This window comes from Xenopus laevis, chromosome 1S, assembly GCF_017654675.1.
Source record: "Xenopus laevis strain J_2021 chromosome 1S, Xenopus_laevis_v10.1, whole genome shotgun sequence".
In the NCBI taxonomy this organism is placed as follows: Eukaryota; Metazoa; Chordata; class Amphibia; order Anura; family Pipidae; genus Xenopus; species Xenopus laevis.
The window spans coordinates 147,521,021-147,542,521 of record NC_054372.1 but is presented as its reverse complement, the minus strand read 5'-3'; the positions used below and the strand labels follow the sequence as shown (position 1 = coordinate 147,542,521).

At 37.9% G+C, this 21,501-nt stretch overlaps 1 protein-coding gene across 1 annotated transcript; it reads right to left on the bottom strand.

Moving 5' to 3' along the window:
• Nucleotides 1-1,873: 1,873 nt before the first annotated feature.
• Nucleotides 1,874-19,554, bottom strand: slc15a4.S (solute carrier family 15 member 4 S homeolog). The gene is made up of 8 exons (XM_018244180.2): nt 18,756-19,554; nt 15,845-16,140; nt 15,133-15,292; nt 12,285-12,353; nt 10,528-10,696; nt 9,168-9,323; nt 8,257-8,415; nt 1,874-6,072 (listed from the first exon to the last, which is right to left on the bottom strand). Exons 1-8 carry the CDS (start codon nt 19,323-19,325, stop codon nt 5,939-5,941), a joined length of 1,713 nt encoding a protein of 570 aa, XP_018099669.1. The 5' UTR covers nt 19,326-19,554; the 3' UTR covers nt 1,874-5,938.
• Nucleotides 19,555-21,501: the final 1,947 nt, after the last annotated feature.

Genomic DNA, 21,501 nt, shown 5'->3' with positions numbered 1-21,501 from the left:
CCTAGTTTCACCCAAAGGAAGCCTGTTCATGTAAAGGTCCAGAAAGTAAGGAGGACAATATAATGTATAAGTGTGTTTACTTCAGAAACACATCTATAGTTTATATAAACAAGCTACTGTGTAACCACATGGGCAGCCAATCAAGCACAGGATACACAGTAGATAACAGATACGATATGAAGAATCCCATTGTATACTACAAAGCTTATCCGTTATCTGCTGTGTATCCTGTGCGGATTTCTCTTTTTTTCAGCTTTGAATGGCTGCCCCCGTGGATAGACAGCAGTTTATTTATATAAACTATTGTAGAGTTTCTGAAGCAAATACACCAGTTTTAACAAATCAGCACAAAAGTACATTATTTCTTCATAACTTTAAAACACTTTTCTGTTTTGGTTTTACTGTTCTTTAACCACGGCAATCAGACTTTTATTGAACTATTTTCTTAGCAAAGAATTATTTTTTATATTTTGGTAGTAGGTATACAGGTATGGAACCTGTTATCCAGAATGATCTGGACCTGGGGTTTTCCAAAAAAGTGACCTTAAGTCTACTAATAAATCAATTTAACATGAATTAAACCAAACAGGATTGTTTTGCCTCCAATAAGGATTAATTATATTTTAGTTGGGATCAGGTACAAGGTACTGTTTTACTAGTATGGCTTTCTCGTATTAGGAGCTTTTTGGATAACAGGTTTTCGGGATACCAGAACCCATACCTATACATATAGTATCCTGTAGGTCATTGGCATTTCTCAAGACTGCATTACCATTTATTTCCCATAATCATCATCAGCATTTGTTTATATTGCTATGCAGTTATACAGTGCTTTACAGTAGTATAATCATGGCAGACTTTAAATAATTTGCAGTTATATGTTGATTCCCATATCATTATTTTTATGAAGACTTTTAATGGGGAAATTATTACAGATATGGGATCCCTTATCCAGAAACCCTCTATCCAGAAAGCTCCGATTTACGGAATGTGCATCTTTCATAGACTCCACTTTATCCAAATTGGTAAGAATTTTCTTTTTCTCTGTAATAATAAAGCACCTTGTTGGATCCTTATTGGAAGCAAAACCAGACTATTGGGTTTATTTAATATTTACATGATTTTCTATTAGATTTAAGGTATAAAGATTAGTGAGGTGTGAATTTATTCGTCAGGTGAAAAATTCTGCGTTTTGATGCCTGCGAATTGACTCGGACTGCAAAATTCACGCTTGGCAATTTTTTCGCCGTTGCGCTAAATTCGTGGGAAATTCGCACATTTTTGTGGGACAAATTCCCCATCACTAATAAAGATCCAACTTATGGAAAGATCCGTTATCCGGAAAACCTCAGGTCCTGAGCATTCTGCATAACAGGTTCCATACCTGTATTAAATCACTGTGTTCTCCTAGATCTGTGGAATTTTTTGCCGTTTTATAAATGTATGTTAATAATAAAACTTGTTTTTAATAAATGTTTTTGCTTGCATAGATAATTATAATGGCCAAAACCTGCACTGCATACTCAAGGTGAGGCCTTACCAGAGATCTAAAGTGCATAACATACGTAGCCCTTTCGTAAAATAGAATGATATCGGAATTCACCTAGATGCCCCATGACCACGTAGATTCAGTGGATAGCACTTCTGTCACACTCCAAAAACATACAGGCAAGTTAACTGGCTCCAATTGAAATCAACACCAGTGCCTTGTGTCAGTGTGAAAGGGACCTTAAAACGATAAGCTCCACTGGGGCTGCGTAAATGTGTTGCCACTAAGCACCTCCTGCAAGGATATAGTACAACAGAAATGCTTGCTCTTGTGGATTATTGATATGTCTAGATTTGCCTCAGTGTATTAAAGCAGTCTTAAATGTTCATGTACCTTTTTTATTAGTGCAATCTTTGATGGAACAGTACACGTTTAAACTTAAACGGTTTATTTACAAATGTAAAACAGATTATAACAATATGAAAAAAACAACACTATACAAAAGCAAAAACAAGAAACAAAATATGTCTGCAATAAAGTAGGCATTTTTAGGCAAATCTACATTATTCTGTGCAAAAATAGCTTCCGCAGGTACTGTAGAAAAGATTGGCATTACAAGACATTTCTCAGATTTCACTGACACACAAAACAAATCACATTACCCTCACAGCGCTATGGTCTACTCCAGTCTGGCATCAGTACAGACAGTCAGTGATAGAAAGTCCTACATTTGAGGCCTGGTAACTGCACTTGAGATACTAGGTGAAAAACAATAGGAAGACTACATGCAGAAAATAACAGCGGAGATAAACAGGCCTTTAAACGGGCCAATAAAAGTTGCTGACAGACCGAGTGAAAACGTATTGGCCCGTGTGTGGGGCCATCCGACTGCTTCCCCGATCGATATCTGGCTGAAAGTTGGTCACATATTAATCAGGCAGGTTAAAAAATCCTGTTGGATAGCGGCCACCTCTGTGCGTTTATGTGGTCCCGCGATCTGACCGCCAGTATCGGATGTATTATGATCCAATCATTGGGCCCTAGGGCCGTGATTGGATCAGCCCGATATCGCCCACCATAATGTGGACATATCGGGGAGAGATCCGCTCGTTTGGCGATCTCTATGTCTAGGGCCACCTTAAGAGAAACTGCCTAAAAATGTGAGATGCATTTTGCTTAAAAATAGTGTTATCATGGAACATCTCCCACTATACCAAATAACTATTGTAGTCACCTCTTTAATAAGAACAAATACTGCACATCTTCAATATAAGCACAAAAGCACATTGTGTGCCTGAACATACAGTACTGTGGTCTGGCTGGGAGCAGAATGCATTACAAGACATATGTTCTTTAAAGGGGAAAAAAGATCCACTCAATACTCAAGTGTTTAACAGCTTTGTACTTCAAGTTACTAAAGGTCAAGATTCATCTTCAGTAATAAAGGCTCTCAGTGGGTAAAGATTACTTTTTTTTCTTTTAAAACTCAGAATGAAGAAGACCATTATTCACCTCTAAGGGTTTTTGTCATCACATAAGTTGCAACACAAGTAGTAGGAAGTACTGTATACTGGTTAATGTTAGTATTGCTGATGGTAGGAAAAGATTAAAAGAACTTATGAACAACCATTATTTTTCAAACACTCACTAAATATGTGAAAGGCCACTCAATAATACTCAATATAGAAATGAGGCATTTGGGGGTATAGACGCATAATCAAAAGGGGCTCACAAAACTTGTAGTCTTTTAAAGGGAACTATCGCAAAAATGAAAATGTAAAATACTGAAATAAGAAACTTTCTAAATAAAATCAATTAAATATTCCGCAATGGTTCCTGAAATAATCAAGTTTATATTCACTATTCCTCTCTCAGCATCTGTTTCTTTTCATTCTCACTTCATGCAGCAGTTGGGTGTCAGATATTCATTGACAGTTAGTTCCAATATATCTTATAGGTGGGGCTCATTTTGCCTAGAAGATGTATTAGCACGCACTCTATTAAAACAGACATCATGTCTCTCTATATGCAAAATTTGTGCAAAAGGCAGTTATTTTGTTAGATTGTTTGTACTGGAATCAGTTATTTCTAGGCAAAAGGAGCCCCCCATAAGATATATTGGATCATTCATCCGACACCTATGAAGACAGAATGAAGAGAAACAGATGCTGAGAGAAGAATAGTGAAGATAAACTTGATTATTGCAGAAACAATGCAGAATTTTTAATGTGATTGTATTTAGCAAGTCTCTTACTGTACTTCAGTGTGAGGAAGTTTATATTACATTTTCATTTTCGTGAGAGTTTCCCTTTAGAAAAAAAAATGACTACCTAACACAGTTGTACTCTATCGAATACACACATATAAATCATCTGTTGTTTTTTTTAACGGAGGTGTGATGCATAAATAAATATATGCATTGATACAGCTCATCCAAAGCTTAACGTCAGCCATTTTAATATCTCATATGCACGTTTTACATTCTAAATCGAGCAGATGTAAAATTCCAGAAAATAAATATTGTCCGAGCAGTACTACTCTTAAATCTCTTAATGCTATATTTTTAGAGATAATTGTGTAGATGTGTCACTGGTGAATACCTCAGTGCTGTTTTATATGCTAATTGGGGAAATTTTTTATATTATTCTTAGTTCTCCTTTCCAGATAGTGCGACAATTGTGGGACAGTTTTTTTTTGTGTCATTTCTGGAAACTTAAAATCTGTATTATTTTATTTCAATAAAAACATGAAACGTAATTTGTTTCAGCCATTGTCATAAAAATAACAAAAAAGTTCAGATAAGAACTTTTAACCAAAGGCTCTGGCACCCATGAAATGCATGTTTAGTCATTCACATGATTTAAGATCCTCGAAGAGATCTCAACAGGTACAGGTATTGCATCCTTTATTCAGAAACCAATTATCCACAACACACTGAATGAAGGGAAAATCATTCATCCTAATTAAGCTGTATTAATCCATATCCACTTTGGGTTTATTTAATGTTTACATGATAATTAGCAGGCTAACACCAATGCGGTTTCCTTTAAACAGCTTTAGGAGTAATGTTGTGACAGGCTGTAAACAAAAATTTGTGTAGAAGGTCCTCTACTTCGAAGCTAACGTCCGGTTCAGCTCATACGGAAATGCAGGCTAACTGCAGCCTACCGTATATACTCGAGTATAAGCCGTCCCGAGTATAAGCCTAGGTACCTAATTATACCTCCAAAAACTGGGAAAGCTTATTGACTCGAGTATAAGCCGAGGGTGAGAAAAGCAGCAGCTTCTGGTAAGTTTCAATCTCGTTTTTGGATGACTATTCTTAGGCGCCGGCGAATATTCTTAGGTGCCGGCTACTATTCTTAGGCGCCGGCGACCGTTTTTGCGCTTGACCCGAGTATAAGCCGAGGTAGAGTTTTTCAGCATATTTTGGGGGCTGAAAAACTCGGCTTATACTCGAGTATATACGGTAATTCTAGGTGGCGTTGGTAAAAAAATCCAATGGGGGTTTAAGCTTTTGCCTATAATTAGAGCAGTTTAGAGGCGGATTTATTAATAAAATATTTTGATGTTTCTGGTCCTTTGGGTGAAGACACACACAGAGCTACTAGTAGCAGCTACTTGTCATGGTTACAAAATAGACAACAGTGAACACTGGTTTTGCGAAGACACAACATGTGTTTTACCAGATTCTTGGTATTGTCTATGGCAGGGTATTTTTTTGGCATTTTGTAGCAACAAGTAGCTGCAACTAGTAGCTCCATGTGTCTTCACCCTTTAAGGAATGGAGATCTAAATTTCTAAAAAGATTATGTTTAAAACCACAGCTCCCAAGCATAAATCCTATACCTGTCTGTGTTACGGTACTTGGGATATACACATGATAGCAAACAGGAGGTGTTACCTAAAATAGTGTAAGAAGAAAGGCTTACCTTCCTCTGCTAGAAATGACACTCAAGAACCATGAACCAAAAAAAAGCATATAGTGACGTGAATATACTTCACATCGACGTCAATGCTGAAAGTCCATTATTGAACGGAATAAAACAGAGCTACAGGATAGGCAGAACACACACTTGTAGCAGCATCCTTAAAAGGTTTGACCAACCATGATTTGAGTTTTAGTTTTTACATATTTCAAAATAAAAACTTGACCACTAAATATTAGTCATATAACAATGTACCTAGTTTCACTTATACTAACAGGAGTGCTAAAATACCCTCAGTGTATTTGTAATTGTCTTGTCCTGAAGAATAAAAGTAGTGCAAAGTGTTTGTAGCCCTTCAAATCAAGTATCTTTGGCTTTGAAGGACACTTGGAGCAGTGAAGCTGAAGTTACAGAACAAGCTGGTGCTTTTCAGGCGGTTATCCTGGACAATACTTCAGTCAGGCCTTCATCGTAACAAATGCTCCACGTCAGTAAAAATGGTATATCTTAACAAATGTTGTTAAATTCTGCCATGAGCTCTGGACTGCTGCCGTTCATATTTCACAGAAATGATTAGGAAAAGTAGGAGTGTTGCAGCCTGAACAGCTGCTAAAAGGAAGAAATAATAGTTCAGTGTGCACCCATTTATGTTACCTAAGGGAGTGAAAGAAAAAAAGGTAAAACAAATTGCCTAGATTTGTCCACATCATACGGCGGTTTTCAACACATATAATATCATCTTAAAGGGGATCTGTCACCCAATAAATTATTCAAAATCCTATTTTATCACATTAGTCAAGCAAAATTAACTTTAATTACACAATATAAATTATTTGAATCTTGTTTCCTTCAGTCTGGGAATTCATAATTATAGCAAGCAGGCCGGAGCCATTTTGCGGACACTGTTATTAAGGCAAGACTTGCATCATCTCAGAATCTTGTTTGTGCACCAGAATGGGGGACCTGATGTCCATCCCCATGCCCTGGCTACACAATTAAATGGTTAACAGAATGGAACGAGAGCAGTGACATCTAGGTGCTGAATAGAAAGTGAAAGTAATTGCTTGCCCTGCCTCTATGCCTAAGGCATAGAGGAGGGGCACACAATATTTGATTGATAGCTGAGATTTTTAAATGAGTTTTGTAGTTATGAATGCTTTAATAAAAAATAGAAATTGGATTTCATGTTTAATTTGAAAAGGACTTTAATTATACAGATTTTTGTGTCTTGGTTACAGGTCCACTTTAAAGGGATACTGTCATGGAAAAACATGTTTTTTCCAAAACACATCAGTTAATAGTGCTGCTCCAGCAGAATTCTGCACTGAAATCCATTTCTCAAAAGAGCAGATTTTTTGATATTCAATTTTGAAATCTGACATGGGGCTAGACATTTTGTCAGTTTCCCAGCTGCCCCAGTCATGTGACTTGTCCCTGCACTTTAGGATGGAATTACTTTCTAGCAGGCTGTTATTTCTCCTACTTATTGTAACTGAATCCGTCTCAGTGGGAGTTGGCTTTTACTATTTAGTGCTGTTCTTAGATCTTCCAGGGAGCTGTTATCTTGTGTTAGGAAGCTGCTATCTCTTTACCTTCCCGTTGTTCTTTTGTTAGACTGCTGGGGGGGGGGGGGTGATATCACTCCAACAGTTTATCAGAGCACAAATCACATGACTGGCGGCAGCTGGGAAATTGACAATATGTCTAGCCCCATGCCAGATTTCAAAATTGAATATAACAAAATCTGTTTGCTCTTTTGAGAAATGGATTTCAGTGCAGAATTCTGCTGGAGCAGCACTATTAACAGATGCGTTTTGAAAAAAACATGTTTTCCGATGACAGGATCCCTTGTGAGTATTCAAGTATTAGAAGTTGTTTGCCACCTGGATACCGTACATTCAAAGCAAGAATGTCTCCAATATCCTCATGCTCATATGCTTATGCCATTTTTTCGTTCAACAGAAAACAGACAACATGTTTTTGTATGTGGAGCTTGACAAAGGGCTGAAGGGCCTAACATTTGTCTCATCTTTGCCAAAAAATATCTTTAGGGCCCAAAGACAGATCCGCTGGATTGTGACTCGGTCAAGAGCAGCTGAGTTAGTGGCCAATATCTACCCATGTGCAAGAAATATACTATACTGTGACATTTATTATAGTAGCAGTATACCCCTTGTTCAACATAAGTGCAATGAATATGGCTTATGCCATGGTTTTCTTTATTTCTTGAGCTAAACAGTGCAAACAGGGAAATTGAAGCTACTCATGTTTGGTCCTTGCGAGGTAGGTAATTAGATCCCGAGTATACAACCCGCTTCATTCCACTTTGTTGTGGCTATTTTGTTAGCCTTATGCAGGTTTATCGGTTTACTAATTTCTTACCTCACAGGGACCAAACAAGGAGTAGCTTCAAACTTCCCGTTTGTTATATTTATATTTTGAATGATTAAAACATTAGACAATATGTTCAGCACAAGCCCTAATCACTAAATGCCTTCTAGAAGGGAGGGGGATTATACAGCATCTTTACCAATACTATTTATCTTTTACCATTATCCCCTGGCTTTTTTTACCTCCCTGCTTTAAAGCTATGGGCACACAGGCCAAAGGCTTCGCTGCTCTAAGCTTTCATATTTTTACAGGATGAGAAGGGAGACATCTTTGGGCTGACCTTAGCTCCACTGCATGTGGGCACCCACGCAAAAGTGCCTCAGTTACATGGAACAGGGGCACAAAGCCTGCAAAAATACCCAAGCTGAGAGCAGAGGAGCCTTCAGCCCATGTACCCACAGCCTAAGCGGTACATAAGGCCCAGACCTATGAAAGAGAAATACTTACCTAGATCAGAGTGATTGCTCATCCATCCAATTTGTGGAATAGACACAAGAGCAAGAAGTCCAGATCCAACAAAAGATCCAATGCCAGAAAAGAAAAAGAATAGTCCCATGATCGCACTCTGCATGGATTTAGGGGCTGCTGAGTAAGCAAATTCCAGACCTATTGAAATAGAAAATATCATAAGGAAAGGCCACTCAGTTTAATGAACCTCCTCCTAACTTACTAAAACTAGTATATTATTCTAAAGTTGACCTGACACTTACTTTACTCACACACTGTATGACTCTAAGGGTAAGCCACTACCACTGTGCAAGTAGTTTTAACCTGCGCAGTACACAACAATATGGCAACAATAATCATGAATTGTTCATACATCCAAACCACACAGAATATACATTTACAAGAAAACCACTTGAGGGCCCTGAATTTATGAAGAATAAATACATTTTTGGGGTTTGGTCAGCTTTCCCAGGAAATGCACCAGGTGACTGAAGTGACAAAAGTTCAATATGACATCTGCAGAGAGGAATTGTAAATCTATAGGTTTGCAGACAGGATCGAAACTTTTTTAATGAATCCATCTATTTATTACAAAAGCAACAGCATTATTTTCATGTTTTTTTCCACATCATTAACTTTTCTTGTCGCTTGATTTTCAAGTTATGTTAAAAGGATTAATATGAAAATAATTCTGTAAAGAATACTAATGGGAGCATTAAGGGATATGCAAACATATCTGGGAAGAGGACAAATTAATGGTTATAAGAATGAATGTTAATTGACTGTGAATGTTGCCAGGCCATTTTTCAGACTGACACTGAATAAAATTACAGATATATCAGACAGTTCTCTTTTTATGAAAAAAACTTTCTATACAAATAACATAAAACAATCACTAAAAGTTAACTTACCTGCAATACTTGCAAATATCTCACTGATTCCAATAAGAATGTACTGAGGTAACTGCCACCATACGGCCAGATTAGCCGCATAGTAAGTCACATTGCCAATTTGCTGTTCGATCATATTTTGCTTTACAATCTCCAACCTTTTACTTTCCAAAATACCTAAATTATGAAAGATATGATCAATCAAATAGCTATACAACAATTCACACCACAATGATTCTTCAATACCCTGTTGTACTTAAATTACTGAAGATCATTTCCCCCACAACTACAAGGCCACGACACTCCAGCAAGGAATATCAGAAACGAGACACGGGGACTGGTGGAAATTATCTAATTGAGACATCATATATCGCTTTTAAACAGGCGACCCGTAAATACTACCTGCTCATTGGATTCTACAGGTAACTAATCATGTAGCAGCTTCAATTACATAACATTGTGTTTGATTTATGAAGCTGTAAAACAAATAGTTTAAAAATAAATGGTTTATTTAAAAAGAACCAATTGCTTTATTTATAGAGGTGTGCTCTTTCTTTTATGCCACCAAATGCAGTATTTTATGCCTTTATCTTATACCACCTCAGACCTTGTTGAAGCCCCAACAGAGCTAACAGGTTCACATAAAAACATCTAAATATGTAGGATTCAACATGGAAATAACTCACCGTATGCATTTTTTACACCTTTTTTTTTTTTTTTTTTAATAGGCCTTAACACTCAAAGGGGTTCTGCATGAACAATAGCAAAGTTTGTAGAATCAATTTATCCATACTAGCCAATCAGCAGCAAAGTTTTGCCAGGGTTGGACTGGCCTCCAAGCACTAGGAAATATCATGGTGGGTCCCAATGGCTTTGTTGTGGCTCTCTGGAAGGTGCCTAATTCCCATAACAAAGGACCTGAGTCTCAAGGAAGTCAATGGAGTTCCCTTATGCCACAGGTGAACCTTAAAGGGTATCTATTTAATATTAACAGTGAATTAAGTCCTAATAATTGCTGCCAGTCTAGAGGTGTTAAACTTTTGTCAGTAGTATAAAATAGTACAAGACCGTGCTCAGCCATGCAGTAAATTGGATAAGTGGATGATTTTTGAAGCACTGCTACATTACCAGCAGATATAAGGGAAAATGAGATCTACAGGAAATGGTAAGTGTAACATGGGACATATAAAGCGGAAAACAAAACAAAAAATCTTCAATGAAATAGTGAAATAATAGTTCTTTGCAAGGGTAATAAACTCTTCATTATCAATGCATAAAGGTCATGGCTAACTCTCAGTGATTACTTTTTGTGATTTGTTGAGGGGTCCTTCACACCAAACTGTCTTCTGGACACAATATTGGTCAAGCAAATATGACTTACCTGCAGCTAGTACTGAACACATCACAAAGAACATTCCAACAGCAATCCGTTTAAGGGGTGATGGCAAAAGGCCTCTCTTTTTCAAAAAGGGATCCACCAGCTTATCTTTGAGTGGTATCAGAATCAAAATGAGCACTGCATCAAACATGGTAAGCCATGCAGCTGGGAGCTGTAACAAAGTTCAACATTTAAGATATATATAGAAATTTTAAATAAGCAACGAATAGGTTTATGTTTCGACAAACTCTACAATCTCATGAAAGTTAGGAAACTACAAAACATACTGTATGTTAACATATATTTAAAGATAAATATTTGAGATAACTTTTAGTATGATGTAGAGAGTGATATTCTGAGACAATTTGCAACTTGTTTTCATTTTTTATTATTGAAGGTTTTTAAATTATTTAGCTTTTTATTCAGCAGCTCTTCAATCTGCATCTTATGCAATCTGGTAACTAGGGTCCAAATTACCCTAGCAACCACACATTGATTTGAATAAGAGACTGCAATATGAATAGGAGAGGCCTGAATAGAAGGATCAGTTATAAAAAGTAACAATAACAATAAATTTGTAGCCTTACAGAGCATTTGTTTTTTAGAAGGGAGTCAGTGACGCCCATTTGAAAGCTGCAAAGAGTCAACGAAAAAGATAAATAACTATAAAACTATAACAAATAAATAATGAAAACCAATTGAAAAGTTGCTTAGAATTGGCAGTTCTTTAACAAAATACAAGTTACCAAAATACCAACAGACTTCCCCAGTACTGCGAAAGAGGAACTATTTAGGTGTGATTGCGTATGTGAAATGAATTGTAAAACAGCTCACTAAGTTTCAGTTAAAGAAAGCACATTTTATAAACAGAACATATCCTTAATTAGATACTTTACCTTTTAAATTGTCATTTATAAACCAGTTTATATGTCTTTAAGATCAACCTACAGCTACAGTTCTTTCCTTATATTTAATCATTCTGTGATCTCATACTTTATAGCCACATCAATACCCAAAAGTACAGAAGACAGAAGGACTTTTACTCGCTCATTTTTCAGTCCCTGTTTTACAAACACTCCACAAAGTAAATATGCTTAACAAGCAGCTGGCCTCAGATGGTAGGTGAATAAAACAGAGTTTCATACATGGGGGCAGATTTATCAAGAGTCGAATTTCGAAGTACAAAAAACTTTGAAATTCGACCATCGAATTGAAACTTTTTTCAATCCTACGATCGAATAAAATGATTCGAACAATTTTAGCGTATGATCGAAGGATTTTTATTCGATGTGTAAAGACTTAGAAAACGGACCTATTCGACCAAAAAAAAAAAAGAGAGAGAGAGAGAGAGAGAGAGACATTTCAATATGCTCAGTTATTAAATATTACTCAATATGGTCCTGTATGGTCAAAACAGAGAAAAAAAAAACTGTAATTAATGGATGTGTCATTAATGGATGTTGTTGGTTTTGTTTCATGTGATGCATCTTGGACCCTGAGTGCATATAAATGAAAGCCAATACACCCTTCACCATAAATATTCCATTAATTATTGTAATTGTTTTTATGCTTGTTTTCTTTTATTTGCCTAACCACTCCTACTCTTTTAATGTTTGAAGTTTTCTCCTTAAAAACAATGTGAAGTCTAAAAGCTGCTTTCATTAACAGAGAATATGATTTATCTAGTATCCCAGACATAATTAGACAAAACAAAGAAGATTCAGACATATACAGTATGACAAGAGTGACCCCCAGCATACCATGTGATTGTTATTGAAGATCTGTGGTATTCTTAAATGAAGACTCTGAAGTACATATGTAGTTTGCATCTATTAAAAAAAAAATAAAACAAAGTAGCAATAAGCAATCTTTACACCAGGGGTGCCCAAAAGGTAGATCGGGATCTACCAGTAGACCTTTAGTTGGTGATCAGTAGATCTCAAGACACTGTCAACAAACAGCTTTACTAAATTACCCTTCTGTTTTATTCAATTATTTATTCTGTTAAGTTTACATAACAAATAGTTGGTTTTTAAATATAGTCATATACATTTTCTTATAAATCAAAATAATAAGTAAGTAATATTTTTCATGAAACAGAATGCTAACAGTGATATTATGGATGTAGATCTTAATAGGACAACATCACTAAAAGTAGACCCCGCATTAGTAAAGTTTGGGCACTCCTGCTTTACACTCTTTAATTTCTGTTTTTAGTTTTGTTTATTCACATTGTATATTCTTTTTTTGTACATCAATAGGAACTGCTTTCAGTTATAGAAAATAGAATTTTTGTATTCAAGACATAAGCTAATATGACTTATACTTTTGGAGTCCTGCACTTAAAGGTTATAAATGTACATCCATAGCCTTAGTGATCATAATGAGAAGGCTTTGGAGATAAATCTTGCCAATTTGTTACACACTTTTTCCCCCAGGAAGTACCATTTGTGTCAAGTCTCTAATGCTAGTAATAAAATATGTCCATGGCAAACTTTAAAGTCCACAGTGACCTTTAACATACAGTGACAGGAATTAATATATATACATATATCTCAATTATCAGCAGACCAGCACTCCCTTTTAAAACATAATAATTTTATTGTAGTAGTATCAAATGCCCGACGTTTCGGTCCACATTTGGACCTTTTTCAAGGATGATACTACGACAATAAAATTATTACGTTTTAAAAGGGAGTGCTGGTCTGCTGATAATTGATATACATACAATTACCGTGCACCCGCCATTAGCAACAGCCTTGGAGTGTGGATACTCATTGGAAAGAGTATATATATATATATATATATATATATATATATATATATATATATATATATATATATATATCCAGGTTAAAATGAAGTGTGGTGCAACCAATTTTCTTTTAAATTCTTTTCTTGTAGTCTCTAATATATTATGCCAAGACAGAGAAGGAAATAAATAGTAATGTGAAGAATCAGCCCCACTCCCAAGCAAGCAGGACATTTTTTGTAAGTGGTGGCAGACCTAGGTACTTAATCCTCATTCTTGCCAGAAACCCAACTATGAGCTTGGATTCCAGATTTCAGTAAAAGTTTTGCAAAACATTCTCTTTACAACAGGCAGTTAAAATATTATAGCAAAAAGGGAGGTTGAAATGTTCCAATACACCTATAATCATTTCCCATAGAGAACTACAGGAAAACAGTGTCTAAAGCACATATGGCAGTCAGAAGGCACCATGTCTGCTTTACGCAATGCATTTACCATAGTTTTGTGGGAAACAGTGACAAGTGGACTGAGGCATTTTGACCATTTGAAGATGGGAAGATTCCATAGCTTTAAAGGGATTGTTCACCTTCAAACACTTTTTTTCAGATAGTTAATCAGACAAAGATTTTTTCCCAAGTCTTAGCTCTGAGGTGGAGTCGCTGACTCTTTCTTTGCCATCTTTGACCCTGCTGAGCAGAATCCCTGAACTTCATTAAAGGCAGCTGTTAGAATTGATACAATAGTTGCTAATATTCCACACATACTGCTGAGAAATGAATCAACCAATTGGATCAGCTAAATTTAGAATCATTCAGATTCAGAATGCTCCTGGATTACTGAGCTGCCGGAATGAAACAGTCCTCTGCCCAATTTCGTGAAACGCGTCAGGAGGGAGTGGCTGAGATGAGGGGGGGGGGAGACACTGTATTGTGTCAATATTTAAATGTTTAATATTTAAAATTGAAATGATTAAATGCTATTTATATTGTTATTGGTGATTTTGTGCAAATAGATGTTTGAAGAGAGATACTGTGCATGTCTTTAAATATTTAACACATGAAACGTGGTACAGGTATAGGATCCCTTATCCAGAAACCCGATATCCAGAAAGCTCCGCATTAGGGAATGGCTGTCTCCCATAGACTCCATTTTATCCAAATAATCCAAATTTTTAAAAATGATTTCCTTTTTCTCTGTAATAATAAAACAGTAGCTTGTACTTGTTCCCAACTAAGATATAATTAATCCTTATTGGAAGCAAAAAAAGGCCTATTGGGTTTATTTAATGTTTAAATGAATTTCTAGTAGACTTAAGGCATGAAGACCTAAATTATGGAAAGATCCGTTATCCGGAAAACCCCAGGTCCCGAGCATTCTGGATAACAGGTCCCATACCTGTATTGGTAGATACTAGATAGCATATACCCCAATGGTTAATAGATTTCCATTAGAAATTAAACATTAGAGACACTAGCATTACACTTTAAACTTAAATTTTGGGAAAGCGGTAAAAAAATAAAATATGAAAAGCAATTGAAAAAAGGCTTTATTTATGGTGAACAATCTGAAAACAAATGAACTGAAAAAAGTGTTTGGAAGGTGAACAACCCCTTTAAGACATGCTGAACCAATAAAACATAGAAATATGTGTGTGGCATACAAACCTCAATGCTGACCCACAGACAAGTAGGACTCATGTACTACAGGAAGGTTCAGGACCACGCACATTAATGGGAACTTTTTGACTCGTAAGGGCTATGACACAAGCACTATGGCTGAGATCAGTGGTTATTTGTGCAGCATGGTTTTATTTCCCCCAGGTCGTTATAAAAGGTATGCTATATGAAAAGACAAACCTGAAAATACACCGTCCAATAAGGAATAAGCGCCAAGAATACAGGGATAATCTTTAAAAGGGCTTTTAAATCTTCCACTTTATCTTCCCTAAATGGTCCACCATGTGATTCCTTTGCCATATCCAACCTGCTCTGCTTACTTCTATGTTGATTATTCAGGCTGTCGAAAGAGGTTAAAAATATATATGTTAAAAGCATGTATAAACATATTTATAAACAAAAATGTATTTCCAGCAGGCAACAAGCTAAAGACAAAGAAAGCTGAATTTACTGGGGGCAAGACAATATATTAGGCACCTTCAGTGAATAGGATTTCCTTGCAATGTGTGGATTTTAAACGGTTTTATTCTAAACAGATAGGCTGTTTACTTAGATTAGTCACTGACAAACAATGTCCATTTACTTATAAAAAAAACACTTAATTCACAGCTGTAACCTTTATGCTAATGTTTTGCAGCACTTCCTCAATTTATCAGGCTCAGGGAAGCAGGAGGCGAACAAGAGAGATACTGGAGAGACATATGGAGGCATGGGTCACAAGAATGAGTGTAAATTACTTTTACAGATAAATCATTATAGTATAACCATAATGGTCCAAATTTATGTTCTTGGGGTTCCTGGATGACTGTTTTGGTAATGACTATTCACACATTTTTATGTAGTACAGAAATTGCTTTAAAAGCACAATATTCAGCTGTTACATCTTACATACATGTTCCTAGTATTTTCTCTTGTATGTTTCCATGGACAGCAGGAGTAGGCCAGAATCTTGACCATATCAGTGAAGGCACTGCCATCGGCTGGTTTGGTAACAAACACTGTTTTTCCACATAAAAAGACTAAGAAGGAAACACCGATACACACTGCTGGAATGATATATCCAATGAGGAATCCTACATTCTGCTGGACATATGCAATCCCGCCAAGAGATACAATGGCTCCCAGGTTAATACTCCAGTAAAACCAGTTGAAAAATCTTCGCGTTGCTTCTGGTCCTCTGTCTTTCACCTGAAGTACGGATAATCCATGACAAAAACAGAAAGTCAGAAAATAATGAAGGCAAATGTTAACACATCTGACAGACAGTTCAACCAATGTCTTCTTAGGGCAGTGACGCACAGGATTTGTTGCCCCCATTTTTTTTTTTTATACGCAGCTATGTGGGCGACAAATCTCTAGAAAATGGCTCTCCATTGACAGTAATTGAAATCACTGGTGGTATGCCCAATTGATCACTAAATCTCCCAAAGATGCCTCCAGAGGAAAATTCGGCCTATTTAGCGTCCAATTGTTTGTACCGTCAGCAATTCCTATTGCCGGCAATGGAGAGGCATTTTCGGGAGAATTGTCAGCCGCAGCCACGTCTAAAATATCGCAGGCGACTAATCTTCCCGTGTGCCACTGCTCTTAGAGGAGCCCCTTAAATGCTTCAACTAACCCTACAAAACAGGATATGCATGAACTCGTAAACCTGTAACATGTAAACCTATTATTTAATTGTGCTATTTCCTTAATAAACTCTTCTAATCATTTAAATGCTACCTGATCTGTATAGCTTATTTCCCTCCTGAATTTTCCAATTTCCCTATTTTAAAATTCATCTCTTTGTGATGGGAACAAACAATGTTACAGGTTCCTTTCTCAGTAACTTGCTGAAACTGATATGTACCAAAAAAATATAATTACTGACCTAAATACAAATTCAGAACCAAAAAACTAAAAATAGTATTTACAGTATATAACTGCCCTTTCATTACTAGCAGACACCAAATAAGTACATCATCTCATGACTGAAACCCTTTAGTTATTATCACATGCTATTTTAATCCAGCATTGCAACGTTGAGCCCATAAAGAATCGAGTGCTTTGTCCCAGGCTCTAAGAAGAAAAGTTCATGGGGGAATCCATACATAATATATCCCTTTGCTTGAAGGAACAGTTAACTTTAAAAATGAAAGTGTTTTAAGGAATGAGATAATGTAGTGTTGCCATGCACTGTTAAAACGGGTATATAAACAAACTGCTGTGTAGCCAGAGGCAGCAATTCAAGCACTGCACACACAGTATATAACATTTAAAAGAACAATAACACCAAAAACTTAAAGCTTTTAAAGGAATGACAATATATTATGCTGTTGCCCTGCACTGGTAAACTGGTGGGTTTGCTTTTGGAAACTCTACAATCGTCTATATAAAAAAGCTGCAGTGTAGCCATGGGAGCAGCCATTCAAAGCTGAAAAAGAAGAAAAGGCACAGGATACACAGCCAATGACAAATAAGCTTTGTAGTATAGAATGGGATTCTTCAGAACATGTTATCTACTGTGAATCATGTGCTTGGATGGCTGCTCCCATGGCTAAACAGCAGCTTGTTTATATAAACTATAGTCCTGTTTTTTAAGGCAAACACACCAGTTTTAACAGTGCAGGGCAAGAGTACATTATATTGTCATTCTTTTTAAACATTTTCATTTTTTGGTGTTACTGTTCCATTAAGCTATGTATAATCCCATTGTGTACTACACGGCTTATCTGTTATCTGCTTTGAATGGCTGCCCCCATGGCTACACAGCATCATGATTACCAGTTTCATTTTTGGTGTTACTGTTCCTTTAAGTTGCTTTGAGATATTGGCTAAGGGGGCTGCCAATGGTATTGTATAGATTAGTTTGTGGGCCCAATGACAGCTGCAAGGAGTGCATGACTAGGCTTACGGCAAGCATTTTAGGACATCATCAGGAGAACACAAGCACTTGCGTGCGCTCTCCTAACTAAGAAGTATCAAGACGTGTCTTTTATTTTACTCAGTGATCTGAAGAGGCTGCAGTCACACCTCCATGCTGCCTGTTGCAATCTCCCCCTTGTGGGTCATTCCTCAGCCCTCAGTACAAACGCTCTTCATCCTCAGCTCCTAAGCCAGGCTGATGGCTGAGGAGGGAGGGCTGAGGATGGAGAGCGTTTGTACTGAGGTCTGAGGAGGGAAGGATTAAGGCTGATGCTTGAGGAGAGAGGGCTGAGGAGTCAGAGCGGACGGCTGAGTAAGGAGGACGGAGGACCCAGGACGGAGTTGTGACGTCAGCCTTTCAGGATAGGTGAGAGAAAAAGCAGGTGATGCTGCATTCCTCTTCCTTAGGAGATCACATGCAGGAGACTGATTTCCCCTGAGGATGTCCTAAAATGCTTTCTGTACAGGCTACAAATGCAGAGCATGAATTGTTTTGGCCTCAAATGATAGAAGTATAAGGAATAAGGATGCCACCTGGTCAGTATTTTATTGGTCCAGATCAGGGGTGCTTCGCCAATGAGGCGAGTTGAGGCTGTTGTCTCAGGCGGCAGCACCCCACTAGGTACCAGGGGCAGCAAAAATGTTGCTCCTGGTACTTTAAGAGCGAATTTCTGGGGGAGGTGGGGCAGCAGCATATGCTGCTGCCTCAGGCAGCGGAGGGGCCAGGATCGTCCCTGGTCCAGACTGAAGGATTTTATGTGAAAGTAGAAGTTATAGCAGAAGTGCAGCTCCCTAAAGCTGTGGCTGTCGGTGCATGCTGGGAGATGTAGTACAACTGCGCGGGGAGAGGCCAGACATGGCTGTGTAACATGATTAATAAACATGATTGATTATTATACCTGATCCGCTCCAAACGGAGTGATATTGGCCTTGACCGAGCCCACTCCCAGCCCCACAATGATGAGGCCCAGGAAGAGCGCGGGAGCGCAGTATCTCCGCCTCGGGGCCAGGCAGGTGTCGGGGTCGCTGGAGGTGTTGCTCGTGCTACAGTTCTCTATAGGCGCCCACTGAATGTCCCCGCAGAAAGCGGTGCGGGTGGGCGAATAGGAGACCATAGGGAAAAGCAGCATGCCCAGCAGGTAGAGCAACATGCTGCCCACAATGATGTAGAAGCGACCTAACAGCACATCTGCCAGCCAACCGGCAAACGGCGACACCAGGTAAGTGATCCCCATGAACAGCAGCAGCGCCTGACTGGCCTCGGTCCCTTCCCAGCCGAAGATCTGGCCATTGAGGAAAAGGACCAGGTTAGAAGTGATGCCGTAAAAAGCCACTCGTTCCAACAGCTCGGAAAGCAGCACAGCGGCACAGGCCAGGCCACGGCCGGCGAACACGGAACCAGCGGGCACAGGGGGCTCGGAGCGGCCGCCCAGCAGAGGGCTCCTCTCGTTGGTATCACGGCTTGTCATATCTACACACGGCGGGGGAAGAGAACGAGAGAAGGATCACCACGTCCGGGTAACATTCAGATCGGGAGCATTTCTACGAAACGAGACTCAAAGCAGGTTGGGCAATGCCCCGAACACGGAAGCTCCCGCCTGGCACCCAGCTGCCCTCTACTTCTTCCACGAACTCGTGACTCCTACGGGTGCCCGCCTACTTCAGCCGGCACTGAACGGTGATTGGTTGTTACCAGGTAAACACGATTGCTGCTCTGTCATCTATTGGATACACTGGATGCCCTTCACCAAATGTCCACAACAATCTCAAAGATAGGGCTCAGCTGTATTTACGTCTGTGAATTTACCGATAGGAATTCACCGTGTACAATGCAGACATAAATGGGCGCAATCCACCGTTTATTTGCATTTAGATTGTGAACTTTACATTCCCTAAGTGTCAGCCAGCAACATCTGCCTGTCCAGATCCAGTAGTTAGGAATCTAGTAAATGTTTGCTCATCATAATCCAATTAATGTTGTGTTTAAAGGGGTTGTTCACCGTTGAGATAACTTTTAGTATGGTGTAGAGTGTAATATTCCGAGACAATTTGCCATTGGTTTTCATTTTTTATTATTTGTGGTCTTGGAGTTATTTAGCTGTTTATTCAACAGCTCTTCAATTTGCATTTTAAGCAATCTGGTAACTAGGGCCCAAATTACCCTAGCAACCATGCATTGATTTTGAAGAGACTGGAATATGAATAGGAGAGAGTGTGGATAGAAGGATCAGTAATAAAAAGTAACAATAACAATGCAATTGTAGCCTTGCAGAGCATTTGTTTATTTAGAAGGGGACAGCGGTGCCCATTTGAAAGCTGCAAAGAATCAGAAGAAAAAGACAAATAACTATAAAACTATAAAAAAAAATAATTAATGAAAACCAATTGAAAAGTTGCTTAGAATTGGTCGTTCTATATCATATTTAAAGTTACTTTAAAGGTGAACCACCCCTTTAAATACCCTGGTCCAAAATCGAGCCACCTTAGGGCACCTTTATCAGACGTGAAACATTTACTAATGGTACCATTTTTAGCTATTTTTGATGCAACTGGGGATGGTCACTTTTATATAATGTGCTAAATATCAATAATCAGGTTGTTCTTTTATTTACATTATATCCATAATATGCCTGACTTTGCTAGTGATGCAGCCTGTACTTCAAGGCTGATTTTTTTCCCTCATGTTTACAGGGGAAAAAGAAAGCCAGATAGGGGGAAAATTTTAATAAATATTATTTTAAATTTATACATCTCAAATCCTACCCCACCTCGCCTCCCATAAATAGAGCACTTTGTACTGAAACAAGTGCGCTTATGAAAATGCAGTGCACAGTCCTACCAGTCTTCTAAAAAGGTGTTAGAAAAGAGAGCGAGATAGGGGCGAAAGCAGTGCTTTGTGGGTAAAATGTGTTAAAGTTTTATTTAGGCCAGCATGTGCAATTTTGAAAACAGTTTGAAGAAAAAACAAACTCTTTACATGAAGACATTTTCTATTGATTTTCCTATTATTGATATGGCTTTCCGTACTTTCTTGCTCACATGAATAGTTAAATTGACACCAATATAGTAGGTCAATGTAATTTCCTTCTTCCTTTCCTTCCATCCTCTCACAGCCTACAGCCTTATGACAGAATGCACATGAGAACTGTGAGAACAGCTACCAGTTTCTGAGGGTACGTGTAGCAACAAACAGAGGCATATGAGCCTGCAAGCTTTCTAATTAGTCCTTTCTCTACCTATCAGGAGTGGGCTATTGATAAGATTGTTGACCAATGATATATTTATGTAAATATGTATATTTATTCTCATATACACATGTACATAAGTATTCCTGGTTACAAGGGTTCTTTAATGAAAGAGATAGTTCATTCAAAATATATCTTTATTTACAAAAGCTACTGACACATATCTACAGAAATAATACACATAAACCAAGTTATACTACATAGAATGTATAACAAATATTTACAAAGACAATTACAAATATGTATATGTTGGATCTAAATCCACTGCCTCCTTGATACTCATCCTTCCATTTGGTCTGGCATCTGTGTCCTCACTCCAGGAACTCCAAGCACTCTCTGACTAACTAAACCTATTGTATTAACCTAAAGACTAACCATAGGTACATGTCAGGTTCTGATT

Bases quoted from the DNA above. Each gene is read 5' to 3' on its own strand.
- slc15a4.S (XM_018244180.2), bottom strand. From the start codon at position 19,325: ATGACAAGCCGTGATACCAACGAGAGGAGCCCTCTGCTGGGCGGCCGC. The intron at 9,324-10,527 runs GTAAGTCATATT...TTCATAATTTAG, and splicing joins GTGTTCAGTACTAGCTGCAG to GTATTTTGGAAAGTAAAAGG. The intron at 6,073-8,256 runs GTAAGTATTTCT...TCACTCCCTTAG, and splicing joins GAGCAATCACTCTGATCTAG to GTAACATAAATGGGTGCACA.